At 47.7% G+C, this 26026-nt stretch overlaps 1 protein-coding gene across 3 annotated transcripts in view; it reads left to right on the top strand.

Moving 5' to 3' along the window:
- The window catches only part of ARHGAP39 (Rho GTPase activating protein 39), a 162227-nt gene that overhangs the window by 115203 nt on the left and 20998 nt on the right, over window positions 1-26026 (top strand). Inside the window, exons 5-7 of one of the 3 annotated variants that reach the window (XM_087958885.1) lie at window positions 4477-5038; window positions 19926-20018; window positions 25172-25245. In XM_087958885.1, the coding sequence (XP_087815011.1) occupies window positions 4477-5038; window positions 19926-20018; window positions 25172-25245 (729 nt within the window). The remainder of the gene's footprint in view (window positions 1-4476; window positions 5039-19925; window positions 20019-25171; window positions 25246-26026) is intronic. The other 2 variants (XM_087958886.1, XR_015748307.1) reach the window with 2 other exon arrangements.

Raw genomic sequence — 26026 nt, 5'->3', positions numbered from 1 at the left:
CCAACTCCCAGAATTCCTCCTCCAGTCATGTTAGCTCAGGAATTCTGGGAGTTGGAGTCCACCAATCTTAAAGCTGTCAAGTTGGAAGACCCTTGGACTAGACATACCCAGTTTCTGCAACCGTTCTTTGTGCATAAAAACGGAGCAAGAGAATAACAAAGTTGGAAGGGGCCTTGGAGGGCATGGGTATAGCTAGTTTAATGAAAAGAAGGACTCGGGGTGACACGATAGCCGTCTTCCAGTGTGGAAGGAGCTGCCACAAAGAAGAAGGGGTCAAGCTATTCTCCAAAGCAGGACAAGAAACAACGGATGGAAACTCATCAAGGAGAAAAGAACTTTGAAAGGAGAAATGTCCCGACAGTGGGAACAAGTAACCAGTGGAACAGTTCGCCTCCAGAAGTTGTGAATGCTCCAACACTGGAAGTTCTTAAGAAGAGATTGGACAGCCATTTGTCTGAAATGGTACATAGGTTCTCCTGCTTGAGCAGGGGGTTGGACTAGAAGACCTCCAAGGTCCCTTCCAACTATGTCAAGCTGTTATTCTGTTTTTCTTAAACCATAAAAAGCCATGTATGTCTGCTATTCTGTTAAATTTGGCTTGTTTCCACCCCAGTTTATAATCCCACAAAGCTCTAAGCTTGTTACACATGTTTACCCTCTGCGTAAGATTGATTATAAGCTTGTCCTGATCTGATTTATTCTCTGTTTGGAAGATTGTTCCAGCGGAGAAAGAAGGAAGATATTCGCCAAACACGGTTGCAAGAAACCCTGAGGTTTTCTCCTACAGTATTTTGGATAGGATTCAGTATCCTTTGGTCATCCAAGTTTTGATGCAGTGGGGGATGGAGGTCAGCATTTTAAAATTTCAATATTTTGTTCCCGGGTCTGCATTTTGGAACGATGGCGAACAGGTTTAAACTTTCTTCTGCGTGGCACCCTAGTAAATATTTGAAGGGTGTCGCGATACTTTCCAACTCTCAAATGAAAAACACCCCTAGCAAAGAACTGTGTTTTCTGACTCCACAATCACAGCCTGTAGTTTTAAGTCCTTAGTTTTCTCTGTGGAAAGTTAGCACGGAGGTGGCTTAAGAGTGGGCTGCAACTCTGGGCATTTGTTGGTCGTTTGAGAGAGCTCCCTCCCTCTTGTTAAAATGTTTATTAGCCTACTGAACTTTTTGATTTAACTTTGAACCCGCAAGTGTTAATCCTGATTTTTAACCTCTTTGTTTTATCTGTGCTTCTCTGTTCAAGCGTTTCTATTGTTTTACATTGCAGAATAAACCACCCAATTAGAGGAGATGGGCTGTGTAAGAAATTGAATGCACCGTTAAGTGAAGCAAATGAATGAAACAGAACTAAATGATAGGGATTTAAGAGGAACAAAAATATATCCAGCCGGGAAATCTTTTGCTTAGCAAAAGGCCTGCAAGACAAGCATTTTCATCTTTTGATATTCACGATTTCATGGTATTGTTAAGGCACCCAGAGTCTCTTTGCATAGGGCGCATAAATTTAATAAATAAAGTGAATATTTGGAAACATCATGGCAGACGGGGGAATTTTAGTCTACAGGAAGACAGTGCACCCATGTTTTGGTGGGAAAGTAAGGAGAGGGACTATATTTGTAATATTTGCATATAACAGCACATTAACCATTTGAGAAGGTGATAAACCAAGAGTTTTCTTCTCTAGCCTTTCGGGAGTGTTGGAACTACAATTCCCAGAATTCCTAGGTACCATATGAGAGGTAAGAGCGTGTCTTGGCTGGGAATCCTGGGAGTTTAGTCCCTAAGGCAGGGGTCTCCAAAGTTTGCAACTTTAAAACTTATGGACTTCAACAATTCTCCAGCCAGCATGGCTGGCTGAGGAATTTTGGGATATGAATTCCAGAAATTTTAAAAGTTACAAACTTTGGAGACCCCTGCCCCAAGTGATACTGAATTGGAGGTTAATAATATGTACAGTATTGATGCCAATGATAGCATTGTTAATTTGATAAATCCAGATATGCTTTAATATGCATATGTAAATGACATGGAACTGAATAAATTAGACAGTCACATTTGAAGTTCATTTATTTTTTAAGGAGCAAATTTTGAATGTATATTAACCTATTATCATATAGGTGTTCCTTGATTTATGACCCCAATTGAGCACCAAATTTCTGTGGTTAAGTGAGACGTGTTAAGTGAGTTTTGTCCCAGGTTGCAACCTTTCTTGCCACCATTTTTAAGTGAATTGCTACAGTTGTTCAGCTAGTAACGGTCAATAAAAGAATGGTTGTAAGTTGGGGACTTCCTCTATAGGAAAGTGATTCCATGGACTAGGTCTCTGATGTCCCTGTAGAATAACCTCCGACTTGAGGTTCATCTAGATCATTTCACATGCAAAGAAGAAAGTCTTCTCCCGATTGAATCCTTGCGTTGCACCACCAAGAAGCCTCTTGCTTCTCACCTAAGAAGCTTCTTCAGTTCTGAATTTGTATGGTTGTATCATCTGAAGAACTGAAGAAGCTTCTTGGGTGAGAAGCGAAACGTTTTTTGAGGAACCCAAAACCAAGAAAAGTTGACTTTTTGAAAATCTTCCTTCCCTTGTCCTTACCACTTTCTATAACCAAGAGCATCCTGTCATCCGGTATGACAGTCTGGTTTGGAAGCATTACTACTTCAGACGGGAAGGCTGTGCAGAGGGTGGTGAGGACAGCGGGAAAGTTTATTGGCAGTTCATTTCCTTCTCTCCAGGACACGGCATATAAGCAGTGCTTCAGCAGGGTACGCAGAATTGTCTGGGAACGCTACACAACCCCTTTGCAACCTGTTCTGAAGTTGTATATTCTGAAGAACTGAAGAAGCTTCTTGGGATGAGAAGTGAAACGTTTTCAAGGAACCCAAACCAAGAAAAATCCAGTTGACTTTTTGAAAATCTCCCTCCTCCTGTCCTTACCACTTTCTGTAACCGAGAGCATCCTGTTGTATTGCATTAGACTCTGGTTTGGAATCATTCCTCCTTCAGACAGGCAGGCAAGTGCAGAGAGTGGTGAGGACAGCAGAAAATATTATTGGCAGTTCACTCCCTTCTTGCCAGGACGTGGCACATAAGTGATGCTTGAGCAGGGTCCGTGGGATTGTCTGGGATGCTACACATCCTCTCCACGACCTGTTTTCCTTGTTACTCTTCTGGGAGGATGGGGCTCCGTGGTACCCGAAGCAGAACACCCAGATTCGGATCAAAGTTTTGCTCCATATAACATCAACCTTGTGAACTCTCAATCAGTGGGCGTGTGTATGCATGCTCCATTTGTGTGAATGGTGGGCACCTGCGCAAATGGAGCTGCCGACGCGCACTCGCCAGTTGTTCATGCAGAACCATCCCCCCTCTCCCCCTTCCCCCCCCCAGTCCACAAAGCTGGAAAGTTTGTGGAAATCTAATCTAGATTCAGTCACAGCTTTTGTTCTATAGAGTATTAAACTTGTGAACTCTCAAGTTTCCTCTTTCCGCTACGTATTCGAAATAGACAGTGATTAGTGTGTGTGTGTGTGTTTGTGTGTGTGTACACACATACACATGTGTATGTATATAGCCTGTGTGTATGTGTGTTACACATGTTTATGGGTAGATGTATACTTTCTTTTGAGAGTGGGCAACAGAATTTCATTTTTAATGTGTGCCACTGTGCTCTTGCTCTTATATATCTTATGTCCCAAAGGTGCTTTTTTTCAAGAGGCAACTGGACTTTCTGGTTTTTCTTTTGAAGACATTTTGCTTCTCATCCAAGAAGCTTCCTCAGCTCTGACTGGATGGTGGGGAAGGGAAGGATTTACATTCCTTGCAAACCGCTGGTCATTTGCATCCTTTTAGAGGGTCGTTGAGGCCACTTGGAGGTTTGTCTGTGTCCTCAGGGTCACCTGAGTGGGGCAAGTGGTGCCTGTTGCCTGCAATTTTTTTCTCTGGAAATCTCTACAGTTTAGCTGTACAGTTTGGGATGAAGACCCTTGGAATGGTGTGGGGGGTAGGAATGGATTTCCAGAAGGAAAAAAAGAAACCAGGATCATCACTCAGGTGACCCTGAGAGGACACAGATAAACCTCCAAGTGGCCCCAACGACCATCTAAAAGGATGCAAATGACCAGCAGTCTGCAAGGAGTATAAATCCATCCATTCCCCCACCATCTGGTCAGAGCTGAAGAAGCTTCTTAGATGAGAAGCGAAATGTCTTCAAGGAAAAAAACCAGAAAGTCCAGTTGCCTCCTGAAAAAGCACCTTTGGGACAACCATGACCTGGATGATGGGGAAACTCTACAGACTTTTATCTTATTAAAAAGCATCTTTGAGACATGTTCTTCCATTTTCTGGTGTGGTTGGGAGTGAGGAAGAAAATCTGGAGGGTGGACTTCACCATTACTTGGGTGGTTGGTGGTCTCCCCTCAAGTCAAGGCCGTTCGGTCACTGTTGTCCTCTCTTGCCTTGTCTCCCCAGTCAGAAGATCTTGGCGCCTGCGTCCAGTTTGAGAGCAGCCGCCAAAACCGGAACATGATGCCCAGCAACAGCTGCGTCTTCCCCACCTTCAACCTGAGGAAGCCCTCCTCGGAGACAGACATTGAGAACTGGGCCTCCAAACACTTCAACAAGCACACGCAAGGTCTCTTCCGACGCAAGATCTCCATCGCCAACATGCTGGCCTGGAGCAGCGAGTCCATCAAGAAGCCCATGATCATGACCAGTGACCGCAATGTCAAGAAGGAAGCCTGCGAGATATTCAAGCTCATCCAGATGTACATGGGCGACCGGCGGTCCAAGACGGACCAACTCAACGTAGCTCTGGAGATTGCCACCAAAGGGTGGAGCATGCAGGGCCTCCGCGATGAGCTTTACATCCAGTTGTGCCGGCAGACCACTGAGAACTTCCGCTATGAGAGTCTCGCCCGGGGTTGGGAGCTGATGTCCATCTGCCTGGCTTTCTTCCCACCCACGCCCAAGTTCCATTCCTACTTAGAGGGATACATCTACAGGCACATGGACCCGGTGAACGATACCAAAGGTAAGAGTGTCTCAACTCACCGTTGACCTGGCCGTGTCTTTGTTGGCTCCTCAGTTTCTGTCCCCCTTGCAAAAGGCAGGGTCCAAATTGAAGACCAGAAGAAGACATCTTGGGTAGCCAGCAGTGGTGACCCAGGCTGAGGCGTAACAGAATTGGAAGGGACCTTGGAGGTCTTCTAGTCCAACCTCTGCTCAAGCAAAAGACCCTATACCTGCGATGGCAAACCTAGCCGTCGCCCCAGCCCACCTCCAATGCGCATGCATGCGTGCCTCCTGTCAGGCATCTGGTTTTCGGGTGTCTGCCGCGCATGCGCGATAGGGTGGGGTGCATGTGTGGTGGGCGCTTACGTTGCATTTTGGGGGTTTGCACATGAAGGCCTCCACCAACCTGGAAGCCCAAACGGGACGCAGAGGGACCGTGTGCACCCCTCATAACTTGTTTTGGACCTCGAAGGCCTGCACCAGCCTGGAAGCCAAAAATGGGTGTGGGGGTGTGTGCATGCGTGGTGTTAGGATATGTGCAGAATAATCCTTGTATAAAAAGGATATGCACACGGAAAATGGTTTATGAGAACAGTTATGAAGAAATATACAGCCACACAGAGTTGAACAAGTTGTGTTAATGTTTACTTGAAGAAATAGCACAGTCCAATAAACAGTCCATGTCATCCATGTTTTTAACAGTCCAGAAATATCCAGTTATAAAGTCTTCTTACCGGTTCCGTGTCTTTTACAGCAGACAAACATCAAACCATGATACAACACATAATCTTCGATATCAACAGAATATCAAAATAAACAGGGTTAGTCAGTATCGGTCCGTAGTCAGTAAGTATCAGTATAAAGAGAGATCATCAATGCAAAAGAGAAAAAGAAAGAGAATTAAACCATGATCTATAGCTCCTTCTTATGGCAACTTGTAGCATTATTAACCAACCAGAACACAGCATAATACATTACAGTATTTTTCCTTAAAGCTACAAATATATATATATTTGTAGTTTATATATTGTCAACCCAACTACATTATTTACATATACATAACACGTGGGGTCGTGTAGGCATGAACGGGGGAGCAGGGCGCAGGCGCAGGGGGCTCTTGCATTACATTTTGGGGTTGCGGCATCCAAAAGGTTAGTCATCGCTGCCCGATACCAGTGATGGCTAACCTTTTCCACATTGCGTGCCAAAAGTGCTCGTGTGCGCGCTTGCTGCCTGCCCCCATGATGCAATGCGTGCACAACTTGCCCTGCCACCTGCGCATGCACCGCACGCCTTTGCGCATGCGCATGCAACCCCCCGCACGGCGCATGCCCCTGCACATGCGCGCACATCACCCTCGTGTGCATCTCTTCCCGTGCATGCGCAGCAGGTACCTGACAATCAGCAGGCTGGCGGGGGGGCGCAACCCCCCTGCAGGCCGCATGCCTCTGTGCTTGCGCGCACATCACCCTCGTGTGCATCTCTTCCCGCGCATGCACAGCAGGTACCTGACAATCAGCTGGCTGGCGGGGGGCGCAACCCCCTGCACGCCGCATGCCTCTGTGCATGCGCGCACATCACCCTCGTGTGCATCTCTTCCCGCGCATGCACAGCAGGTACCCGACAATCAGCTGGCTGGCGGGAGGCGCATGCGCAGTGGGGCTCTTCCTGGCGAACTCTCCAGTGCAGGTAGTCCTCAACTTACAACAGTTCGTCCGCCGGCCATTCGAAATGACGACGGCACTGAAAAAAGCGGCTCATGTTTTTTCACACTTACGATCGTGGCGGCATCCCCATGGCCATGTGATCAAAATTCAGATGCTTGGCAACTGACTCGTATTGATGATGGTTGCAGTGTCCTGGAGTCCTGACGGTCATATTGATGACGGTTGTAGTGTCCTGATCACCTTCTTTGATGCCAGATTCCCTTAACCCCTGTGTTCCTACCTTAAACCAACTGCAGTGATTCACTGAACAGATGCGGCAAGAAAGGTCGAAAATATGGGACACCTGTTTCACTTAGCAACAGAAACGTTGGCCTTAATTGTGGTTGTAAGTCGAGACTACCTGTATTGGAAGCACCCACAATGTCTAGAGGCAAATATGGCTAATTCCGACATGAGTCTCAACAGCAGGTGAGTTTGATGGCTTTGGGCAAGACTAACCGAGACACACAAACATGCAGGCGCACTTGTGCATTTGTGGCGCACCGAAATCGGTGCCAGTCTCCTATGTTTTGTCAATTGAGAGCCGAGAAAGCACAATATTTATTTATTTTAGGAGAGAATATTGTAGCTCAGGGTTGAGCTGTGGGGTCCTTGTGTTCTCTGGACTTGGTGGTTTTCCTGCAGATGTTTCATGACTCAACTAGGTAACATCATCAATGCTAGGATGGAGGGAGGAGGAGGAGGAGAACTTAAGTCTCCTTGGTGCTCTCTGAGCATAGTGGTTTCCTTACTGACGTTTTATGACCCAACTATGCAACATCATCAGTGCTAGAAGGGACGGGGGGGGGGAGGATGGCAGCTACAGGCTCCTTAGTGGTCTCTGAGCTTGATGGTTTCCTTGCAGACATTTCATTGCCCAACTAGGTAACATCATCAGTGCTAGAAAGGAAGGGATTTTGGAGAAAGGAGGAGGAGTGCTGTAGGGTCCTTGGTGCTCTCTGAGCTTGGTGGTTTCCTTGGAGACATTTCATTACCCAACTATGTAACACCATCAGTACTACAAGGCAATTTCTTTCATCTAAGTCCCTTCCAGCACTGATGATGTTCCCTAGTCAGGTAATGTAACGTCTCCAAGGAAACAACCAAGCTGGAAGACCACCAGGGACCCCATTGGTCTATTTTTTAAGTTACTTATTGATTAAATTTCCATTATCCTATATTTTCCCAGCAAACCAGCCAAATTTTGCATAGCTTCTTGTCGGCAGGGGAGAAATTCATTTGGTAAACCGTGACCCCCCTATCCACTTTTAGCTTCTCCCGCGGCTGATCGGCCATCGGGACAGGTGGCCATTTGACCCGTGCAGCCAATGGGCCAGGGAGAAATTGACCCTCTATGAATCTCCCAGGACGAGGAGACGGGGGGGGGGGACTATCGACATGGGTGGGAGAACACCAGCAGAGAACCAACTGATGATAAACACCCACCACGGGACTCGTGGTGACCAAGTGGACCCATTCCGTGGTCCTAGACGCCAAGGCTGGATGAAGAACCCAAGGAGATCCATACCTATCTGTTGTGGCTCTGAGGTTTGAGCCTGCTTTATTAGAGGACGAAGTCTCGGACAGTGGGGAAGAGGAGGTTTTGGAAATGCCTTCCTCCCCAGGACCTTCCTCTTCGGCAATGCCTTCCTCCCTGATTGTGCCTCAGGTGTCGGCAGATAACCGGGAGGGAAGACCTGAGGCTAATCAGGAAAAGGAGGAGGGCGTATCAGAGTCTCTGACTGAGAATCCAGCAGAGGAATGCTGGCTTGATGCGAGGCAGCGTCGCAGGCAAAAGTGCGAGCTGCAACGCAGAAAGAAGGGACGAATCAGAGACTGAGATGAGGGACTGACACGCCCCACAGGGAATAAAAGTGGGTGTGTTCGCCCTGGGGACTTGTTCGGGACAACGTGTTACTTATGGAGAGAAGCTTCGGAGTATCCTGTGTGTGGTGACAGCTTGTATGATTTGTATTCCTCTTTTATCGGGTCGGACTTGGCAGACAGTGTGTGTGAGACTGCCAAGAACTTTGTCGGCTCAAAGGAGTTAACTCCATAATTATTGGACTTGCTTGCTTGTTTGTATTTAGTTGGAAATTTGGACTTCTCACCTCGTTTGTACAGGTGAGACATAACACCTATCTGCTTGCTGATTCGGAAACAGGAGATGTTTTCCCCTAGAGCATCCATTTTCTGCTGACCGCGTCGTCTTCCTGCAAATGTCACCTGTCCCCGGCTTTGAATCCTCCGGCTGGCTCTTCTCCTCCTCCTGCTTTTATGGTCCTGACAGTTAAAGCCGGGGGTGGGATTCAAAAATCCCAGCAACCGGTTCTCTGCCCAGTTACTGGGTGGGCGTGGCCTACTGGAACTTCCGGGAGGGCCGTTTTTCGCCTTTGGGAACCCTCCAAAAGCAGGAAACAGGCCTGTTTCCAGACTTCCAGGAGGGGCCATTTTTCACCTTCCTGAGTCCGCAACTTCCCTCAGGCCTCTGGGAGGGGAAAAACGGCCTCCCCCGGGCTCTGGAGACCCTCCAGAAGCTGGAAACAGGCCTTTTTCCAGACTTCCCGGAGGGGCCATTTTTCACCTTCCTGAGTCCGCAACTTCCCTCAGTCCTCTGGGAGGGAAAAAAACGGCCTCCCCCAGGCTCTGGAGGCCCCCCAGAAGCCGGAAACAGGCCCATTTCCAGACTTCCGGTACTTCTGGAAAGCCCGTTTTCCCCCCTCCCAGAACCTCCCTGCACTTTACCTGCATTGAAAATGGGTTATGTGGAGACTCCGGGGAGGGGTGGGGTGGGTGGGGTCAGCTCGAATACCAGTTTGGCGAACCAGATGCACATTTAACGCCCGGTTCACTCAAACCGGTCTGAACCGGTTGAATCCCACCCCTGGTTAAAGCTGGTAATTGGTTGTGCCAGGCATTGTGAACCCTGGGCTGTTATTCTAACAGCAAGGTCCCTAGGGGATTCTGAGAGTTCGAAGGCCAGCTTCAACGTCACCAAGGTTGAAAAAGACGGTTCTAGCTCAGCGGAAGCAGCGGAACGTCTTTTGTGTAAGAAGTAACAGCCCCTCAAACGATTTCATTACAGAGGTATGGAAACGTCTCCCTGGACTGTCTTTGGCCTTTTCCTTGTTAGTCCCTGGAGGATTGGATTAGAATAGTGTTTGCCAACCAGTGGGCCGGGGACCACTGATGGTCCGCGAGAAAATTTTGGTGGTCCGCAGAGAAATGTCACCTCCAAAGCAATTAATCCAGGCTGCATGGGAACACAAGGCTGCGCCACCCACATGGCCCACGGGAACACAAGGCTTGCATCTCTTGCCTTGCGAACATCACGAGGTAGTGAGAGGAGAGTGGAGAGGGTGGAAGGGGGCCACCAGGGTGCTTCTTTCCGCTTCTTCCTTCTGCTTTTGGTTGCATGCAAGGAAAGCAGCAAAAGTCTGTCTTTCTCTCCCCCAAACTCTGCCAGAAATGAGTCTTTGGGACCCTGCAAGGCCTCCTGCTCCAAGAGGCTGCGCCGGTGCGACAAGTCCCACAAAGACTCATTTCTGGGGGAGTTTGGGGGAGAGAAAGTCTTCTGCTGCTTCTGCTGCTTTCCTTGCATGAAGCCAAAAGTCTCTCTCTCTCTCTCTGTCCCTCCCTCGGAGAATGGAGCAGGAGGCGGTAACCTGTGATCCCAAATAAAGAATGATCAATCGGTAGGAAAACGGGGTGGGGGATTTTCCTGCAGACTTTTTTTTGGGATTTTCCCAGGGTCTCTGGTCTGCGGGTTTTAAAACTGAGTTTGGTGGTCCCTGAGATTCAAGAGGTTGGCGACCCCTGGACTTGATGACCTCCAAGGTCTCTTTCAGTCCTATAATTCTATGACTTCCAAGATCATCTGCTCATCCTGGTAGCCCTAGGCTTAACCCCGGGGATCACACAATTGTGCGAAATCCTGAAGTTCCCAATTATCGTCAACCGGCCTTCCACCATCCACTGACCTGTAGATACGTTGGCTTCAGGGGTGGGATTCAAAAATCCGGGTTCTTTGCTATTGGAACTCCTGGGAGGGCCGTATTTCACCTTCCCCAGAATCCGGAGGCTTCCCTCACCTCTGGGAGGGTGAAAGCGGCCTCCCTCGGGCTCCGGAGGCCCTTCAGAAGCCGGAAACAGGCCTGTTTCTGGACTTCCAGGAGGGCTGTTTTTCACCCTCCCAGAGTCTCAGCGCGACAGGGTAGATGGGGCTAGTCAGTCGGTTCAACTACCGGTTTGGTGAACCGGATGTAAATTTAACACCCGGTTCACCTAAACCGGCCTGAACCGGCTGAATCCCACCCCTGGTTGGCTTGCAATTTCCCGTAATCCCTGGCCATCATGGCTGAATTGAAACACACCTAGGACACCAGGTTGGAGAAGGGTTTTGGAAACAAGGCTGCGTTTTATGGAGTAGATGTCCAAAGCTTGAGATAAACAGTGTCCTCAGAGCTCCCCGTGGTCTTCTGGATGGGATACACCTTCTTCCTGTGTCTTGGGAAGCCTCAGAAGAAGTTATGGTCAGAGGTAGTGAGATGGCATAACTGGAGGTCAACCACTTCCTGACCCCCCCCATTTCAAAGGGAATCAAGAGACACCCCAAATGTAGGTTTCACACAGGTGGCCTTATTGCAATTTCCCATAATCCTTCACCAACATGGCTGAATTAAAGCAAGCCGAGGACATCAGGTTGGAGAAGAATTATGTAGAAAGGGCTGAGCTCACAATTATTGTCAACCTGCCTTCTACAATCCACTGATGATTGGATACTTTGGATGCAAAGACCTCCATGTGATGAAGACTGTTGAGGAACCTAGACCTTGGAGACCAAAGTCTAGGTTTCTCACCAGTCTCCACCCCATGGTCTCCAACTGGGCTCCCTGTGTGAAGATCCTCCTGCAACGTTTGGGATTTTGTTCTTGATGGCTGGACATTCCAAGGATCGCCAGTTGGACGATACCAGTTCGCAGAAGCTGATGTAATTTCTGGAGATCTTCAAGGAATCTAGAAGTTCTTTGCATCTAAGAGGTCACCTCTGCAGAATTTGGCTCAAAACTGGCCCATTTGTCCTGAAAAACATCTATGGAGATATACTTGGTCATCCAGTTCATGGTTGTCCCAAGGGTGCTTTCTCAAGATGCATCTGGACTTTCTGGTTTTTCTTTGAAGACACAGATAAACCTCCAGATGGCTTCAGCCACTCTCTAAAAGGATGCAAATGACCAACTGTCTGCAAGGAGTATAAATCCTTCCATTCTCCATCATCCCGTCAGAGCTGAAGAAGCTTTTTGGATGAGAAGTGAAATGTCTTCAAAGAAAAAAACAGAAAGTCCAATTGCCTCTTGAAAAAAGCACCTCGTGGACAACTGAAGACATAAATAAACCTCCAGGTGTCCTCAACGACCCTCTAAAAGGATGCAAATGACCAGCTGTCCGCAAGAAGTATAAAGTCCAGTTGCCTCTTGAAAAAAAAACACCTTTGGGACACTCCTGAAAAAAGCAAGAATAACAGATATTGTCATTATTTTTCAGGCAGCGGAACTGGAAAATACTTTGCCACCATAGAGCAGTACCCAGAAACAGGACTCGTTTTTCATGAGGTCTAGGAACTTGGGTCTTGGATTCTTGAATTCGTTTCCAGTGCAGCCTTAAAGCACCACGTGAGGTGGCTTCTGCAAAGGGAAGGAGGCCGAAACATTGGGAGGCCTCTGTCAAAACCTTATTTTTAACCACAGCTTTCACTGAAGCATCTCAAGAACATTTGAAGAGATGACAAATCCTCTTTTTGCTCCAGTTTTTCACGAGACACTTGGCTTCTTCTTCTTCTTCTTCTTCTTCTTCTTCTTCTTCTTCTTCTTCTTCTTCTTCTTCTTCTTCTTCTTCTTCTTCTTCTTCTTCTTCTTCTTCTTCTTCTTCTTCTTCTTCTTCTTCTTCTTCTTCTTCTTCTTCTTCTTCTTCTTCTCCTTCTCCTCCTCCTCCTCCTCCTCCTCCTCCTCCTCCTCCTCCTCCTCCTCCTCCTCCTCCTCCTCCTCCTCCTCCTCCTCCTTCTCCTTCTCCTTCTCCTTCTTCTTTTTTGGAACGAAAAGCCGTCGAAAGAAAATCAGAAGAAGACTGGTGAAAACAACGCAGGCTTTTCAGTTTATAATCTCACCAAATTGAGCAGAATCTCAAGACGCTTTAAACACCATCATTTTTCCACTGGAGGTTTTTTTTGTCTTTCGATATTTGCTGAAAAATTCCTCCAGTTTTGGCTGGCCCTTCAAGCAAATTAACAAACACTTCTCCAGGCTGGAAGTTCTGCGAGAAAATAAATATGCCTTGCAAAGCTAAATTACGTAACTGGTCTCCATAATGCAAACAACATTCTTTTTTTCTTTTTTCTTTTTGCATTATTTTTTAAAAATGTCTCTATAGTGAAACAGAACAAAGGACAACAACAAGTACAAGAAATAACAAAGCCACCATCATAAAATTAGACATGTGAGGCACCTCGTATACATTTACAACTGTTTTTGCACAACAGTTTTGATAAAAGGATGAGCGTATTCCATCCAAATTGTTGGTCGGCGTGGATGATTTTCGTGTAATTGGAAAATGATCTTGGCAGTCATAGAGTCATAGGACCGAAAGGGACCCTGGAGGTCTTCTAGTCCAACCCCCTTTTCAAGCAGGAGACCCCTCCTGTACCATTTCAGATAAGTGGCTGTCTTGTCTCTTCTGAAAAACATTCAGTGTTGGAGCACCCATAATTTCTGGTGACAAGCTGTTTCACTGGTTAATTCTCCTCACTGTCAGGAAATTTCTCCTTAGTTCTAGGTTGCTTCTCTCCTTGATGACTTTCCATCCGTTGCTTCTTGTCCTGCCTCTTCAGGTGCTTTGGAGAATAGCTTGACTCCCTCTTCTTTGAAACACTGCTATCATGTCTCCCCTGGTCCTTCTCTTCATTAAACTGGACATATTCAATAGGGGACGCAGTGGCTCAGTGGCTAAGACGCTGAGCTTGTCAATCAGAAAGGCCGGCAGTTCGGCGGTTCGAATCCCTAGCGCCGCGTCACAGAGTGAGCTCCCATTACTTGTCCCAGCTTCTGCCAACCTAGCAGTTCGAAAGCACGTAAAAGATGCAAGTAGAAAAATAGTGACCCCTTTGGTGGGAAGGGAACAGCGCTCCGTGCTCCTTTGAAGGTGGTTAGTCCTACCGGCCACATAACCACGGAGACGTCTTCGGACAGCGCTGGCTCTTCTTCAGCTTTGTGACGGAGATTAGTACCGCCCCCTAGTGCCGGAAACGACTAGCACGGATGTGCCAGGAGGGGAACCTTTACCTTTACCCAAATTGCAGCAACCGTTCCTTGTATGTTTTATCCTCTAAGCCCCTAATTGTCTTCATTGCTCTTCTCTGCACCCTTTCTAAAATGAAAACTAGGTTGGATCCGGTTCTTAGTTGGATGAGAGACACAGTTTCCGACAGGCGAAGTCCAAAGGGAAACCCAGATTCCGCCTAACAACAGCGGATGGCTTAGCAATTGTGGCAAAAGAAGTTGTAGAATTGTTAAGGAGAGTTTCGCTGAACAATCCCATCGGATAAAAAGCTTTTAAAATTGGAGCCCAGCTCACTTAAAGGTTGCCCTGCTTAGCAATGGAAAGTCTGATTTCCAATTGTGGTCGTACGTTGAGGATTACCTGTAGTTGAGAAACTTGGAATATTTACTCTGAGCAAAAGAGGGACTGAGCAAAATAAGGGAGTCCTTGGTGCTCTCTGAGCTTGGTGGTTTTCTTGCAGACATTTCATGACCCAACTAGAGAACATCATCAGTGCTAGAAGGGAGGAGGAGGAGGACTGAGGGGTCCTTGGTGCTCTGTGAGCTTGGTAGTTTTCTTGCAGACATTTCCTGACCCAGCCAGGTAATCGTGCTGGAAGGGAGTGAGATGTTTGGAGTGCAGGAGGAGAAGAATGATGACTGTGGGGTCCTTGGTGGTTTCTGAGCCTGGTTGTGTTTTTTTTTTTTTTTTGCAGTTTCATTAGCTAACTAGATAACATTGCCAGTGCTATATAAGGTGAAATAACCCCTCTCCCTTCTAGCGCTGACGATGTTACCTAGTTGGGTCATGAAACATCTGTAAGAAAACCACCAAGCTCAGAGATCACTAAGGAGAAAGGGAGGGAGGAAGAGGGAGGGAGGGAGGGAGGGAGGGAGGGAGGAAGGAAGGAAGGAAGGAAGGAAGGAAGGAAGGAAGGAAGGAAGGAAGGAAGGAAGGAACCACTGATGATGTTACCTAGTTGGGTAATAAAATGTCTGCAAGACAACCACCAAGCTCAGACAGCAACAAGGTGAAGGAAGGAAGGGAAGGGAAGGGAAGGGAAGGGAAGGGAAGGGAAGGGAGGGTGGGAAGGAAGGAAGGAAAGAAGGAAGGAAGGATGACTGATGATGTTATCTAGTTGGGTCATGAAACGACTGCAAGAAAACATTAGCTCAGAGAGCACCAAGGAGAAAGAAGGAAGGAAAGAAGGAAGGAAGGAAGGAAGGAAGGAAGGAAGGAAGGAAGGAAGGAAGGAAGGAAGGAAGGAAGGAAGGAAGGGTCACCTACCTAGTTGGGTAATGAAACATCTGCAAGAAAACCACCAAGCTCAGACAGCAACAAGGAGAAGGAAGGGAAGGGAAGGAAGGAAGGATCATTGAAGATGTTACCTAGTTGAGTAATAAAACGTCTGCACGAAAACCACCAAGCTCAGAGAGCACCAATGACTCCACAGTCCTTGTCCACCGCCTCCACTTACACTCCGCACACCATTCTTCCTCCTAGCACTGATGCTGTTACCTAGCACAGTAATAAAACGCCTGCAAGAAAACAGCCCAGCTCTGAGAGCGCCAAGGACCCTCCACGCCAACCCTGAGCTACAAACAATTCTCCTTTATTAGCCTTCATCAAAACCAGACCACAAGGTTCCGACTTGTTTTGGCTCCGAGTCGGCCGTTCCAAGTTCCTGACTCTTGAGGACATTTGGTGGGCGTTCCAGAGATGCCAATTTCTGCCGTTTCTTCAAGACGGCCCCTTTTCTTGTTTTCTCCTGGCTGGGGTCCCCCACCCCCATTGCAGGCACAAAACAGAGGCTGACTTGTTTGGGGTTTTGACTCAGTCCTTCCTGGCCTCTGCCACCCCACACCCATGCTGGCAGGCCCTGACATTGCAAGCCCTTGTTCTTTGCTTGTGGCTCTTTGTGATGCGAGGTGGTGTGTGGGCGACAGCAAGTTGGCCGCACAGGCCCTCTCTTGTGCTTTTGTGTTGTGCGGTCCTCCGCCTCCCTTCCCGATTAAAACTCCAGCCTTGTTGAATCACAGGCGGTGGGTTAAATCGAGACTCCTTTTCTCTGGAGCCCCCTGGTGTCCTTAACAAGGTGTGTGTATGTGTGTGTTTTTCCCCCTAGAGTTGACGGGTGAGGAGATAGATGAGGAAGAGGAGAAGGAGGAGAAGAGGAGGAGATTGCTCCTCTATCTACTTCCTCCTGCTCCTTGTTTATCTCCTCCTCTTTATCATCTAAGAGGAGGAGATAAACAAGGAGCAGGAGGAAGTAGGTAGAGGAGCAAGAGGAGGAGGAGATTACAAGGACAGGGGACACTGTCAACATGCTAGTAGCATCCACATCAGTGTAAAGCCTGCGGAGGTCCATTGTGTCATCTCTGAGGCTTTCCAACACAGCGCCAAGCCCTCGGATTGGCAGCCAAGGAAGTCATCTCAAGGTACTGGACCTCCTCCCCTCCCTCTGGCACATTCACATGGATGGTTGGACTTGCAGAAGACGACTTTGGTCGTCGACTGCAATGTACTCCTTGAATGGAGTGTCTCGTTTCACCCACAAGAACGGATGGATGAACGTCAGCAATTCAGCGGGATAAGATGGTAGCTCTGGTGGGTGGTCCTCAGCTGGACTTCGGAGCACTTTTGTAGTCTAGAAAGAGTGCAAAAAAGATTGTGGGGACTATAGGTTAAAACCATACGATGTGGCAGGAACTAGATATGTCCAACCTAGAAATAAGGAGAAACATCCTGATAGCGAGAAGAAACAACCATGGAACAGAAGTTGCCTTCAGGAGTTATGGGTGCTCCATCACTGGTGGTTTTCAAGAAGAGACTGGACAGCTATTTGTCCAAGATGGTATGGGGTCTCCTGCGCAAGCATGGGATTGGACTAGGTTAGAAGTTCTATGTTGAGATGTTGATGCCATAGAAATAGTGCAGAGAAGAGTATCTAAGATGATGGTCTGGAGGCTACACCATATGATGGACAATTGAGGGAGCTAGGTAGGTCTACCCATCGAACAGAAGGACTAGGGGGTGGCATGATAGTCTTGCAATAGTTGAGGGGCTATCATGGAGAAGAGAAGGTTGACCGATTCTCCAAAGAACCTTGAAGGCAGGACAAGAAGTAACGGATGGAAACTAATCGAGGAGAGAACCAACTTTGAGAAAAAGGAGAGATTTCCTGACAGTGAGAACAAGTGGAACGTCTTGCCTTCAGAAGTTGTGGATGCTTCCATCACCGGAGGTTTTAAAGAAGAGATTGGATATCCATTTCTCCAGAATGGTGTAAGGTCGCCTTCTTGAAGGGGTGGTAGAAAGCCTCCAAGGTTCTTCCCAACTCTTATTATTTTGTATTCTGCACATTAATCACTTTGTCCAGGATAGAAACATTATAAAATCAGTAGTTCTCTAACAGCTTACATCACAAGATATAAGGAGACTGACCGGAAATGCTTTAGTTACAGAAAGTATTAGACTAGCTGACCAACTGTGGCTTCTCTGTTCTAAGACGACAGTAACTGGACTCCATTATATCAGGAAAGGCTAGGAAATATGCACTACGCGCATCTGATAATCCTAGGAGAAAGAATAGCTTATTTGGTAGACTCAGGTCTTCAACAATTTCACTTCCCAAACTATTTACCCAACATTCACTACTGTTTATTTTTTATTGTTTGCTTTTGTGGTTAGTAGTTCTCACTGGCCTTGAGTGAGAACTCAACGGTGGAAGGATTTCATTTCATGTGTACCATTGTTGTTACTATCTCCGTTCATTCCCAAAGGTGCTTTTTTTTTTTCAAGAGGCAACTGGACTTTCTTGTTTTTTTCTTTGAAGACATTTCACTTCTCATCCCAGAAGCTTCTTCAGCTCTGACAGGATGGTGGGGAATGGGAGGATTTATACTCCTTGCAGACATCTGGTCATTTGCATTCTTTTAGTGAGTCGTTGAGGCCACTTGGAGGTTTGTCTGTGTCCTCAGGGTCACCTGAGTGGTTCAAATGGGTGGGGAGCCTTCTTGGAGCCGCTGAAAGGACTGAGTTGTAGACTGGAGGTAGATGATGTTGTATCCCTCCTTCTCTGTTGAGAGAGGCCTGTTCAGTTGGGCTCTTGGACCCCTCCTTCAAACCAGGTGATGCAAATGACAAAGACAAACCTCCAAATGGCCTCAACGACCCTCTAAAAGGATGCAAATGACCAGCTGTCTGCAAGGAATATAAATCTTTCCATTTCCCACCATCCTAGTCAGAGTTGAAGAAGCTTCTTAGAGGAGAAGTGAAATCTCTTCCAAGAAAAACCAGAAAGTCCAGTTGCCTCCTGATAAAGGACCTTTAGGCCAACCATGACCTGGAGGACCGAAGATCTCCTTGATTGGTGACCTACAACTCAATGATTGATCCAGGAAAGACAAAATACAGGTAGTCCTTGACTTAGGATCCCACTTGAGCTCAACACTCCTGTCTCTAAGCAAGACCGTTGCTAAGTGAGCTTCGCCCCATTTTGCAACCTTCCTTGCCCCGGCTGTTCAGTGAATCGCTGCAGTGGTTTAAGTTAGTCCCACGGTCGTTAAGTGAATCTGCCTTCCCCATTGCCATGGCTTGTCGGAAGGTTGCAAAAGGGGATCGGGTTTAACCGTCATAAATACGAGTCCGTTGCTGAGTGTCTGAATTTCGATCCTGTGACCACGGGGATGCAATGATTGTAAGTGGGGGGAAAAAGGCTCATTTTTTCAGTGCCGTTGTAAACTTTGAGCGGTCATTAAATGAAGGACTGTGAATCGAGGATTACCTGTAACAGGCTGGAGATAGAGGTGACCCCCAAATGAACTCCAGAGTAAATAAGTTGTATTTTCCTGGCCTTGAGAATATGCTGATCTTCTTTTTTTGTTTTGTTTTTTGGACCCAAAATCAAAACTCCCAACTTCTCAACATATCTTTATGGTGTCTTCTGTGTGGTTTGGAGGCAAATTCCTTCTCCTTCCCGGATCCCCTGGGCCCACGATGAAGAAGGCCTGGGAACTTCTCAAGTACCGTTTTGAAGGCGTGATCGCAGGGGTGGGATTCAAAAATCCCAGCAACCGGTTCGCTGCCCGGGTTGCTGGGTGGGCGTGGCCTACCGGAGCTTCTGGGAGGGCCATTTTTCGCCTTCCCCAGAGTCCGGAGGCTTCCCTCGGGCCTCTGAGAGGGTGAAAACAGCCTTCCCCAGGCTCCAGAGGCCCTCCGGAATCCAGAAACAGGCCCATTTCTGGACTTCCGGAAGCTGCATTTTTCGCCCTCTTAGTGTCAACTAAAAAAATGCTCCTTTGGTCTTCTTAGTTGCCAGCAGAAAGGGAGTGGGAGAAAGCAGTGCATTCCTTAAATGCCTCAGATAATCGCCTTGGTAGCCGAAGCTGTTGGCCCGCAAGATTATTACTGGAGAGCATGATCGATGACTCTTGGCTATGGATGTGTCTCATCCAGGGAGTGGGGGGGAAGACCAGGGTCAAGGGGGAAATGAATGATGTGTCAGAGTCGGCTGCAACCGGGAAATGCCAACATGTCAACTCCTAATAAATCAATCAATTTTACTCTGAGGGATGCAGCTGGAGACTTGTGATTTGAATGGGGGTGCATGTTGGAGCCCTGACACGCAGAGCTTCCACGCGGACCCTGCACTTATCTGCATCCAAAATAGGCCGTATGGAAGGGGGAGGGGAGGAGAGGCCAGTTGGTCGGTTCAGCTACCGGTTTGGCAAACCAGGTGTTGTAAATGTAACATCCGGTTTTCCCGAACCAATCCGAACTGGCTGAATCCCACCCCTGTGTGAATGTTGGAAAAGCGCATTGTCTCCCACACCTGTTCTGCCTTTGTCTTCCATCCCCATCGTCCTCATCCTTCTCTTTGTTCCTCAGTGACTCAGCACATTAAAGATCTTCTGGAGAGAAACAGTAAGAAGAAGTCCAAATTGAGAAAAAAACCCAAACCTTATGTTGAAGACCACGATGGTAGGGCGTGAGAACCAAACCTTCCTTTAGCAGCCTCTTCTCCTTAGTCTAGTCCACAGCTTCCCTTTGTTCTCTGCAGCTTCTTAGTCTCTGCTTGGTCTCCCCATAACACGGCTTCATTCTTCTCCTAGCTGCTAATTTGGGGGGGCGTCTCTACAGCCTGATTTTGGGGGGAACCTACTGCTAATCACGTTTTCCACCAACACCTACTGACTTTGGTCCAACATTCTTTTGCTCGTGGTCAAGGCTGGCTCTGCCACAGGTTGCCCTCTGCAAGTTGTCCTCCTATCTCACTGGGGAGTCAGGAATCTGGAAGTCGAGGGTTGTAAGAGGAAATAGCAGTTTTCCTAACCAGGAAGGGGGGCGGGCCTCCTTCCATTTGTCCGTCGTCTGCGTCATGCCAACATACCTGTGATGTAGGTTCATGGGCGACCTGGGTGCACACGCTGAACCTGTAGCCCCAATGCGGGATTGACTGCAAGATAAAGTAATTTATGGAACGCAGGGTTACCGTGGAACCAGTGGTGCTGTGATGACCTGGGGCGTGGCACAAAGGCAACACAGTCAGATAATCGCTAGGAGTCCCTTTATTAGCTCCAACTTTGCCCCCAATGTCCCGGTTACCTTTTGGCTGGGGGAAAAACTCTTCCCAGGAACAATCTTTGACTGCAGAGAATCAAGTCCAAAATGTGGTCAATAAAAACTGTAACTTAAAGTCCAATCAAGGCAAAATGAGGTAATTAGTCTGGCATGGCAGGAGCAAGTATTCCAGACCTGAAGGAGTGGCAATAACTCAACACGGTTGGGAGGATGTCAAGAACACAGGTAACCAAAGTCAATACAAAATAAACTCAAGTTTTCTCCCAGCAGCGGCCGCACTCAGCATGCATCTCTTTTAAACTCTTCCCAGATGTGCCTAATGAAGGGAATCAGGGCCCATTCCTCCCCCGTAAGCCTTGCAACACATGTTGCTCTCTTCTCCCTGCATGCCCTAGGATGAAGAGGGGATGGGCCTAGGTCTTCCTCTGAACTCCCTCTCCCTTGTTCTACCTCTCCCCTGCTTTGCCCAGCCAGACTTTGCCGTTCCTCAGTTTCCCCCACAGCCAATGGAGCCACACTCCTGCTCCCTGTCAGCTAGTCATCTTCGTCTTGGGATTCAGACTCTGACAGGGGCACGACAAATGCGATTCAACTGGCGTAAGAATTGATTTGGCGATTGCGTGCTTCACGCACATGCCCACCTTTTAAAAAAGCCCATTTTCAGTTATAATACTTACCTTCCACTGCAGCCCCATGAGTAAAACAGCTGAGGCATGGCAAAAACCACTCTGCCGCGCAAATCAGCTGCGCTCCAAAACAAGGAAATAAAGCCCAGGAAAGAGCAGGGGTGGGCGGGCGGGGCTAAACGATCACCAGAACTACTAGTTCACCCGAACTGATCCGAACCGGTAGAATCCCACCCCTGCCTGGAACCCATATTATGACTGCAAAGTCTGATGGGCCGTGACCCAGCTAACGGCAACCCCCTTAAGCACGGGTCTCCAAACTTGGCGACTTTAAAGCCTATGGACTTCAATTCCCAGAATTCCTCAAAATGCTGGCTGGGGAATTCTGGGAGTTGAAGTCCACAAATCTTGACCACGACCCTGTTAGGTATTTCAGCGTCCTGTGAAGACAAAGAGAGCAGAGCTTGGAGGACTCTTGCAAAGGGCAGCTGTGGTAGAGACGAGGGTGGGGGCAATGTTTGAGTGTCCACCTGCCTGGGCAAAGGTTGCGTGTCCTGGCCAGAAGAAAAGGTTCAAGGGCCTAGCTCACCGCCCTTAAGGTAAGAAACGGATCTGGCATAATAGAGGTGTCACCTTTCTGTCTTTGGTCCGAGTTGGAGCCACAAGGGTCCTCTAGAACTCACAGTGAGGTCTCACCATGCGTGACGTCACTGTCGCCCTCCGAGGAGGTCCATGGAGGGTGGTAGTTGCTTCAGAAGATCTCCCAACTCTAGGTTACGTCAACAAGCGATGTTCCAGCTGAGCATCCTGGATGAGAAGATCTCTCTCTCTCTCTCTCTCTCTCTGGGAGTCCCTAGGTGCTCTCTGGAGCTTGGAAGTTTCCTTGCAGACGTCTCATGGCCCAACTAGATAACACCATCGAGGCTAGGAGAGAGTAGGGTTGGGTCTTGGGTGCTTTCTGAGAATGGTTGTTTTCTTGCAAGCATTTCATGACCCAACTAGGGAACATCCTCAGTGCTAGAAGAGAGGGAGGTTGGGTCCTGGGAGGTCTCTGAGCTTGGTTGTTCTCTTGCAGACGTTTTATGACCCAACTAGATAACCTCATCAGTGCTAGAAGGGAGTAGGCTCGGGTCCTCTGCATTTTCTGAGCTAAGTTGGCTTCCCCCCACCCCCCCACCCCGCCCAAAGTTTCACGATCCAACTAGGGAACATCATCAGTGCTAGCTATGTTTTCACCCTCTGGACAAATGCTTAGAAGAAGGCCAATCTGTTTGAATGAATGGAAGAGAGGTGTTGTACAAAGTTCAGAAGCCCCTTTGAGTTGTGTTGGAAGCTTCCAACCGTCTTAACAGGCAGGACATAAGAATTTAATTGATGCACAGATGTCACTGAGTATATAATGCAATGGCAACCTGATGCATGTGACATCATGGCACCTTCCAGATTTCTATTAGCATTGAGTATTTTGGGTTTTGTCTTCTGTTTTGACCCACTCGGCTGTTGGGTCCGCAAGCAGAACATTAACCAAAATACAGTTAATTCTCAACTGACCACAATTGATCCCAACTTTTCCATTGCTAAGTGATTTAGTTGAGTTTTGCCCCATTTTACGATCTGTCTTGCCACCGTTGTTTTGTGACCCCCTAGGAAGCAAAGTCAACGGAGAAGCCAGATTCATTTAATGACCGTGTTGCTAACTGAACAACTCCGGCGGTTCATTTAATGGTGGCAAGAAATGTCATAAGAGGATGCTAAATTAACTTAACAACTCAAGGTTGACTCAGCCTTCCGTCCTTCCATGGTGGGTAAAATGAGGTCTCAAATTGTTGGGGAGCAGGAGGCTGACTCTGTAAACCGCTTAGAGAGGGATAGAAAGCACTGTGAAGCGGCATATAAGTCTTAAGTGCTATTGCTATTTCACTTAGCAACAGAAATTTTGGGTGCCATTGTGGTCGCAAGGATGCAATCTGCCTTTTGCAGACAGACCCGTTTTACAACAGATCCAAATGCAAAATAGATAGATAGATAGATAGATAGATAGATAGATAGATAGATAGCAAAAATCCTGATTTTAGCATCCATCTCCAGGGGTTTGTCTCCTGGAAAGCTGGGTCTTTCTATCCAGGAGTGTCTGAGGTGGGTGAGAGGAGCATAAAAAAAATATTAAATGACTTTTTTGACCTACCTCGCCCCGCATTCCTGACATTCCTGCCCAGCTTATTTCGGCCCAATGGACATCTTCCCCATAAAATAAGGGCTGATTGGAATATTTGGCAAAGCCGAGTGGCGGCCGCTGAAAGCGCATTTATTAAAATTCTGCCTGCGTACGCCTCACACGCTTAACGTGGCTGCTAATTTATCCCTTTGGAGGGTTTCCTTCCATGCAAGAAAATCAAGGTTAAAACTAACCCTGCGTAGCGTGTAAATAGTAAATTGCAACTGGGAAGAGGGAAACGAAGATCAGAAGCTCGCTCAGAGTGGTGTTCTCCTTGCCCAAAGGTGGTGTTTTTTTTCTTTCTTTCCAAGAGTCAACTGGACTTTCTGGGTTTTTCTTTGAAGACATTTCGCTCAGTAGTGGGTTCCTACCTTGGTTCCTGCCGGTTCGGTGGGAGATTGCGCGTGCACGTCCTACACATGTGCATGTGCCCCTCCAATGCACCAATCTGCGGAGAGGATGAATTAACGAAAAGCTAGGAGTGACCCTCCCACCCACCTATGCGCTTGTCGCTTCTTTTATCCTCTGAGTTGATCGTTGGAGGAACTGGTTCGGCTGAACTGGTAGTTATTTTTACTACCAGTTCGGCTGAACCAGTCTGAACCGGTAGCATACCACCACTGGTTTTGCTTCTCGTCCCAGAAGCTTCTTCAGCTCTGACAGGATGGTGGGGAAGGGAAGGATTGATCCTCCTTGCGGACAAAGCTGGTCATTTGCATCCTTTTTAGAGGGTCGTTGAGGCCACTTGGAGGTTTGTCTGTGTCCTCAGGGTCACCTGAGTGGTACAAATGGGTGTGGAGACTTCTTGGAACGGCAGAAAGGACTGTGTGGTGGAGCTGTGTTTTCTGCAGGATGTTTTTTCTCTGCTCTGTGTCACGTCACTGTTGAACACAGGTGAAGGCTATTGGGGACGAGTCTGTGTTGTCTCCATCTCAAACGGAAGTACAAATGGTTCCTGTAGCGTAGTCTGCAATTTTTCTGTAGACTACAGGAAAAACAAAAAATCCCATTTGCACTATTCAGGTGACCCTGAGGACACAGTCCCAAAGGTGTTGTTGTTTTTTTCCCCCAAGAAGCAACTGGACTTTCTGGTTTTTCTTTGAAGAAATTTCGCATCTCATCCAAGAAGCTTCTTCAGCTCTTCAAAGAAAAACCAAAAAAGTCCAGTTGCCTCTTGCAAAAAAAGCACCTTGACCTGGAGGACTGAGAATCTCCATAGACCCGAGGACACGGACAAACCTCCAAGTGGCCTCAGTGAGCCTCAAGACTTGGTGGTCCTATCTGGGCCAAGGCTAGTTGTTCCCAGGTTGTTAGTTGTAGCTCTCCTGAATTTGAAGTTAATGGGCCAGAGTGTGTTCATAGCATTCAGGAGGAGGCAGAAGAAGGAAGTGCCACCTGGCCAAGAGTTGACTTGATGGGACTCCAGAGGACGCTGCTGAGATGGGATCTTCTGTAAGCCTAATCTTGACCCCCCCCCAGGGGCCCTTCTTGGGTAGGGACTTCAGGAAGATGCTCAAGAAAGATGGGGAAGAGGGTCTGCTTGCCATGGGACCTCTTGTGCAGCACACCTCTCTGGTTGCGCGGCTTCTTCTCGGTCAGCTGCTTGGGTCTCTCTCCTCTTTGCCTCTTCCTCCTGGGTGGCGGCTCATGAATTGTCTTTGCTCTGACTTTCTTTCTCTTTTCCTTTCTCCTTCCTCCTTTCTCTCTTGTAGGGGTGGCGGTAAGCACTTACGCCAAGTATTGCTACAGCAAGCTCCAGAAGGCAGCGTTGACTGGCGCCAAGAAGGTATTTTCCCCTCCTCTCTTCTTTTGCGTCGTCTTTCGAGGTGGCCTTGGGAGACCAGAGCTGGTAGCTAAATGATCATGGGAACACATTTGGGGGGGGGGGTTGGTTCAAAGTTGAAAGCCTCTCCCAAGAAGTTGCAAGCTTCTCCCAAGACGTTGGAAGCCTCTCCCAAATCTTTACCTTGAGGCATGAGCCAAGACATCCAACTCAACCTTCTGGCCCTTGTCCTTTTGCCCGAGAGGGGAAAGTTGGTGGAGAGCTTCCTGTCCAGACAATATTTTGCTTACCAACATTTTTTCCTCAAGGAGGAAAATAAGGTGCAGGAGATTTGAAGGATTATGTGATGACCCGGGGCATGGCACAAAAGCAACCAAGTCACAAAAAATAGGTTAAAGTCCCTTTAATACCTCTAACTTGGCCCCCAATGTCCAGTTATCATTGGCTGGAGAAAAGAAAACTCTCCCAAGAACAGTCTTTAAAGGGAAGAAATTCAGTCCGAACCCAAAATACATTTAAATTATAAATAAAAACCAACACAAACCACAGCTGCAGCAATTAATGAGACAAGGCAGGATAAGGAATTGCAGACTTCGAAAGACAATGAAACACACACAGTTGGGGAGGACGCCAGACCCCAGATAAGCCTCGACAAACAAATATAATTCACACTTTGCTTCCAGCAAGGTGCTGTGCACAAAAGCCCTTTTAAAATCCTGTTTTCCCAGCTGCAGCTAATGAAGGGAATCAGGGCCCTTTTCTCCCCCGTAACTCACCTTGCTCC

The sequence above is a fragment of the Notechis scutatus genome, chromosome 3 (assembly GCF_049901735.1).
Source record: "Notechis scutatus isolate UNSWTSFEM ecotype Mainland chromosome 3, rNotScu1.2, whole genome shotgun sequence".
Taxonomy (NCBI): domain Eukaryota; kingdom Metazoa; phylum Chordata; class Lepidosauria; order Squamata; family Elapidae; genus Notechis; species Notechis scutatus.
This window is presented reverse-complemented; position numbering and strand designations above follow the sequence as displayed.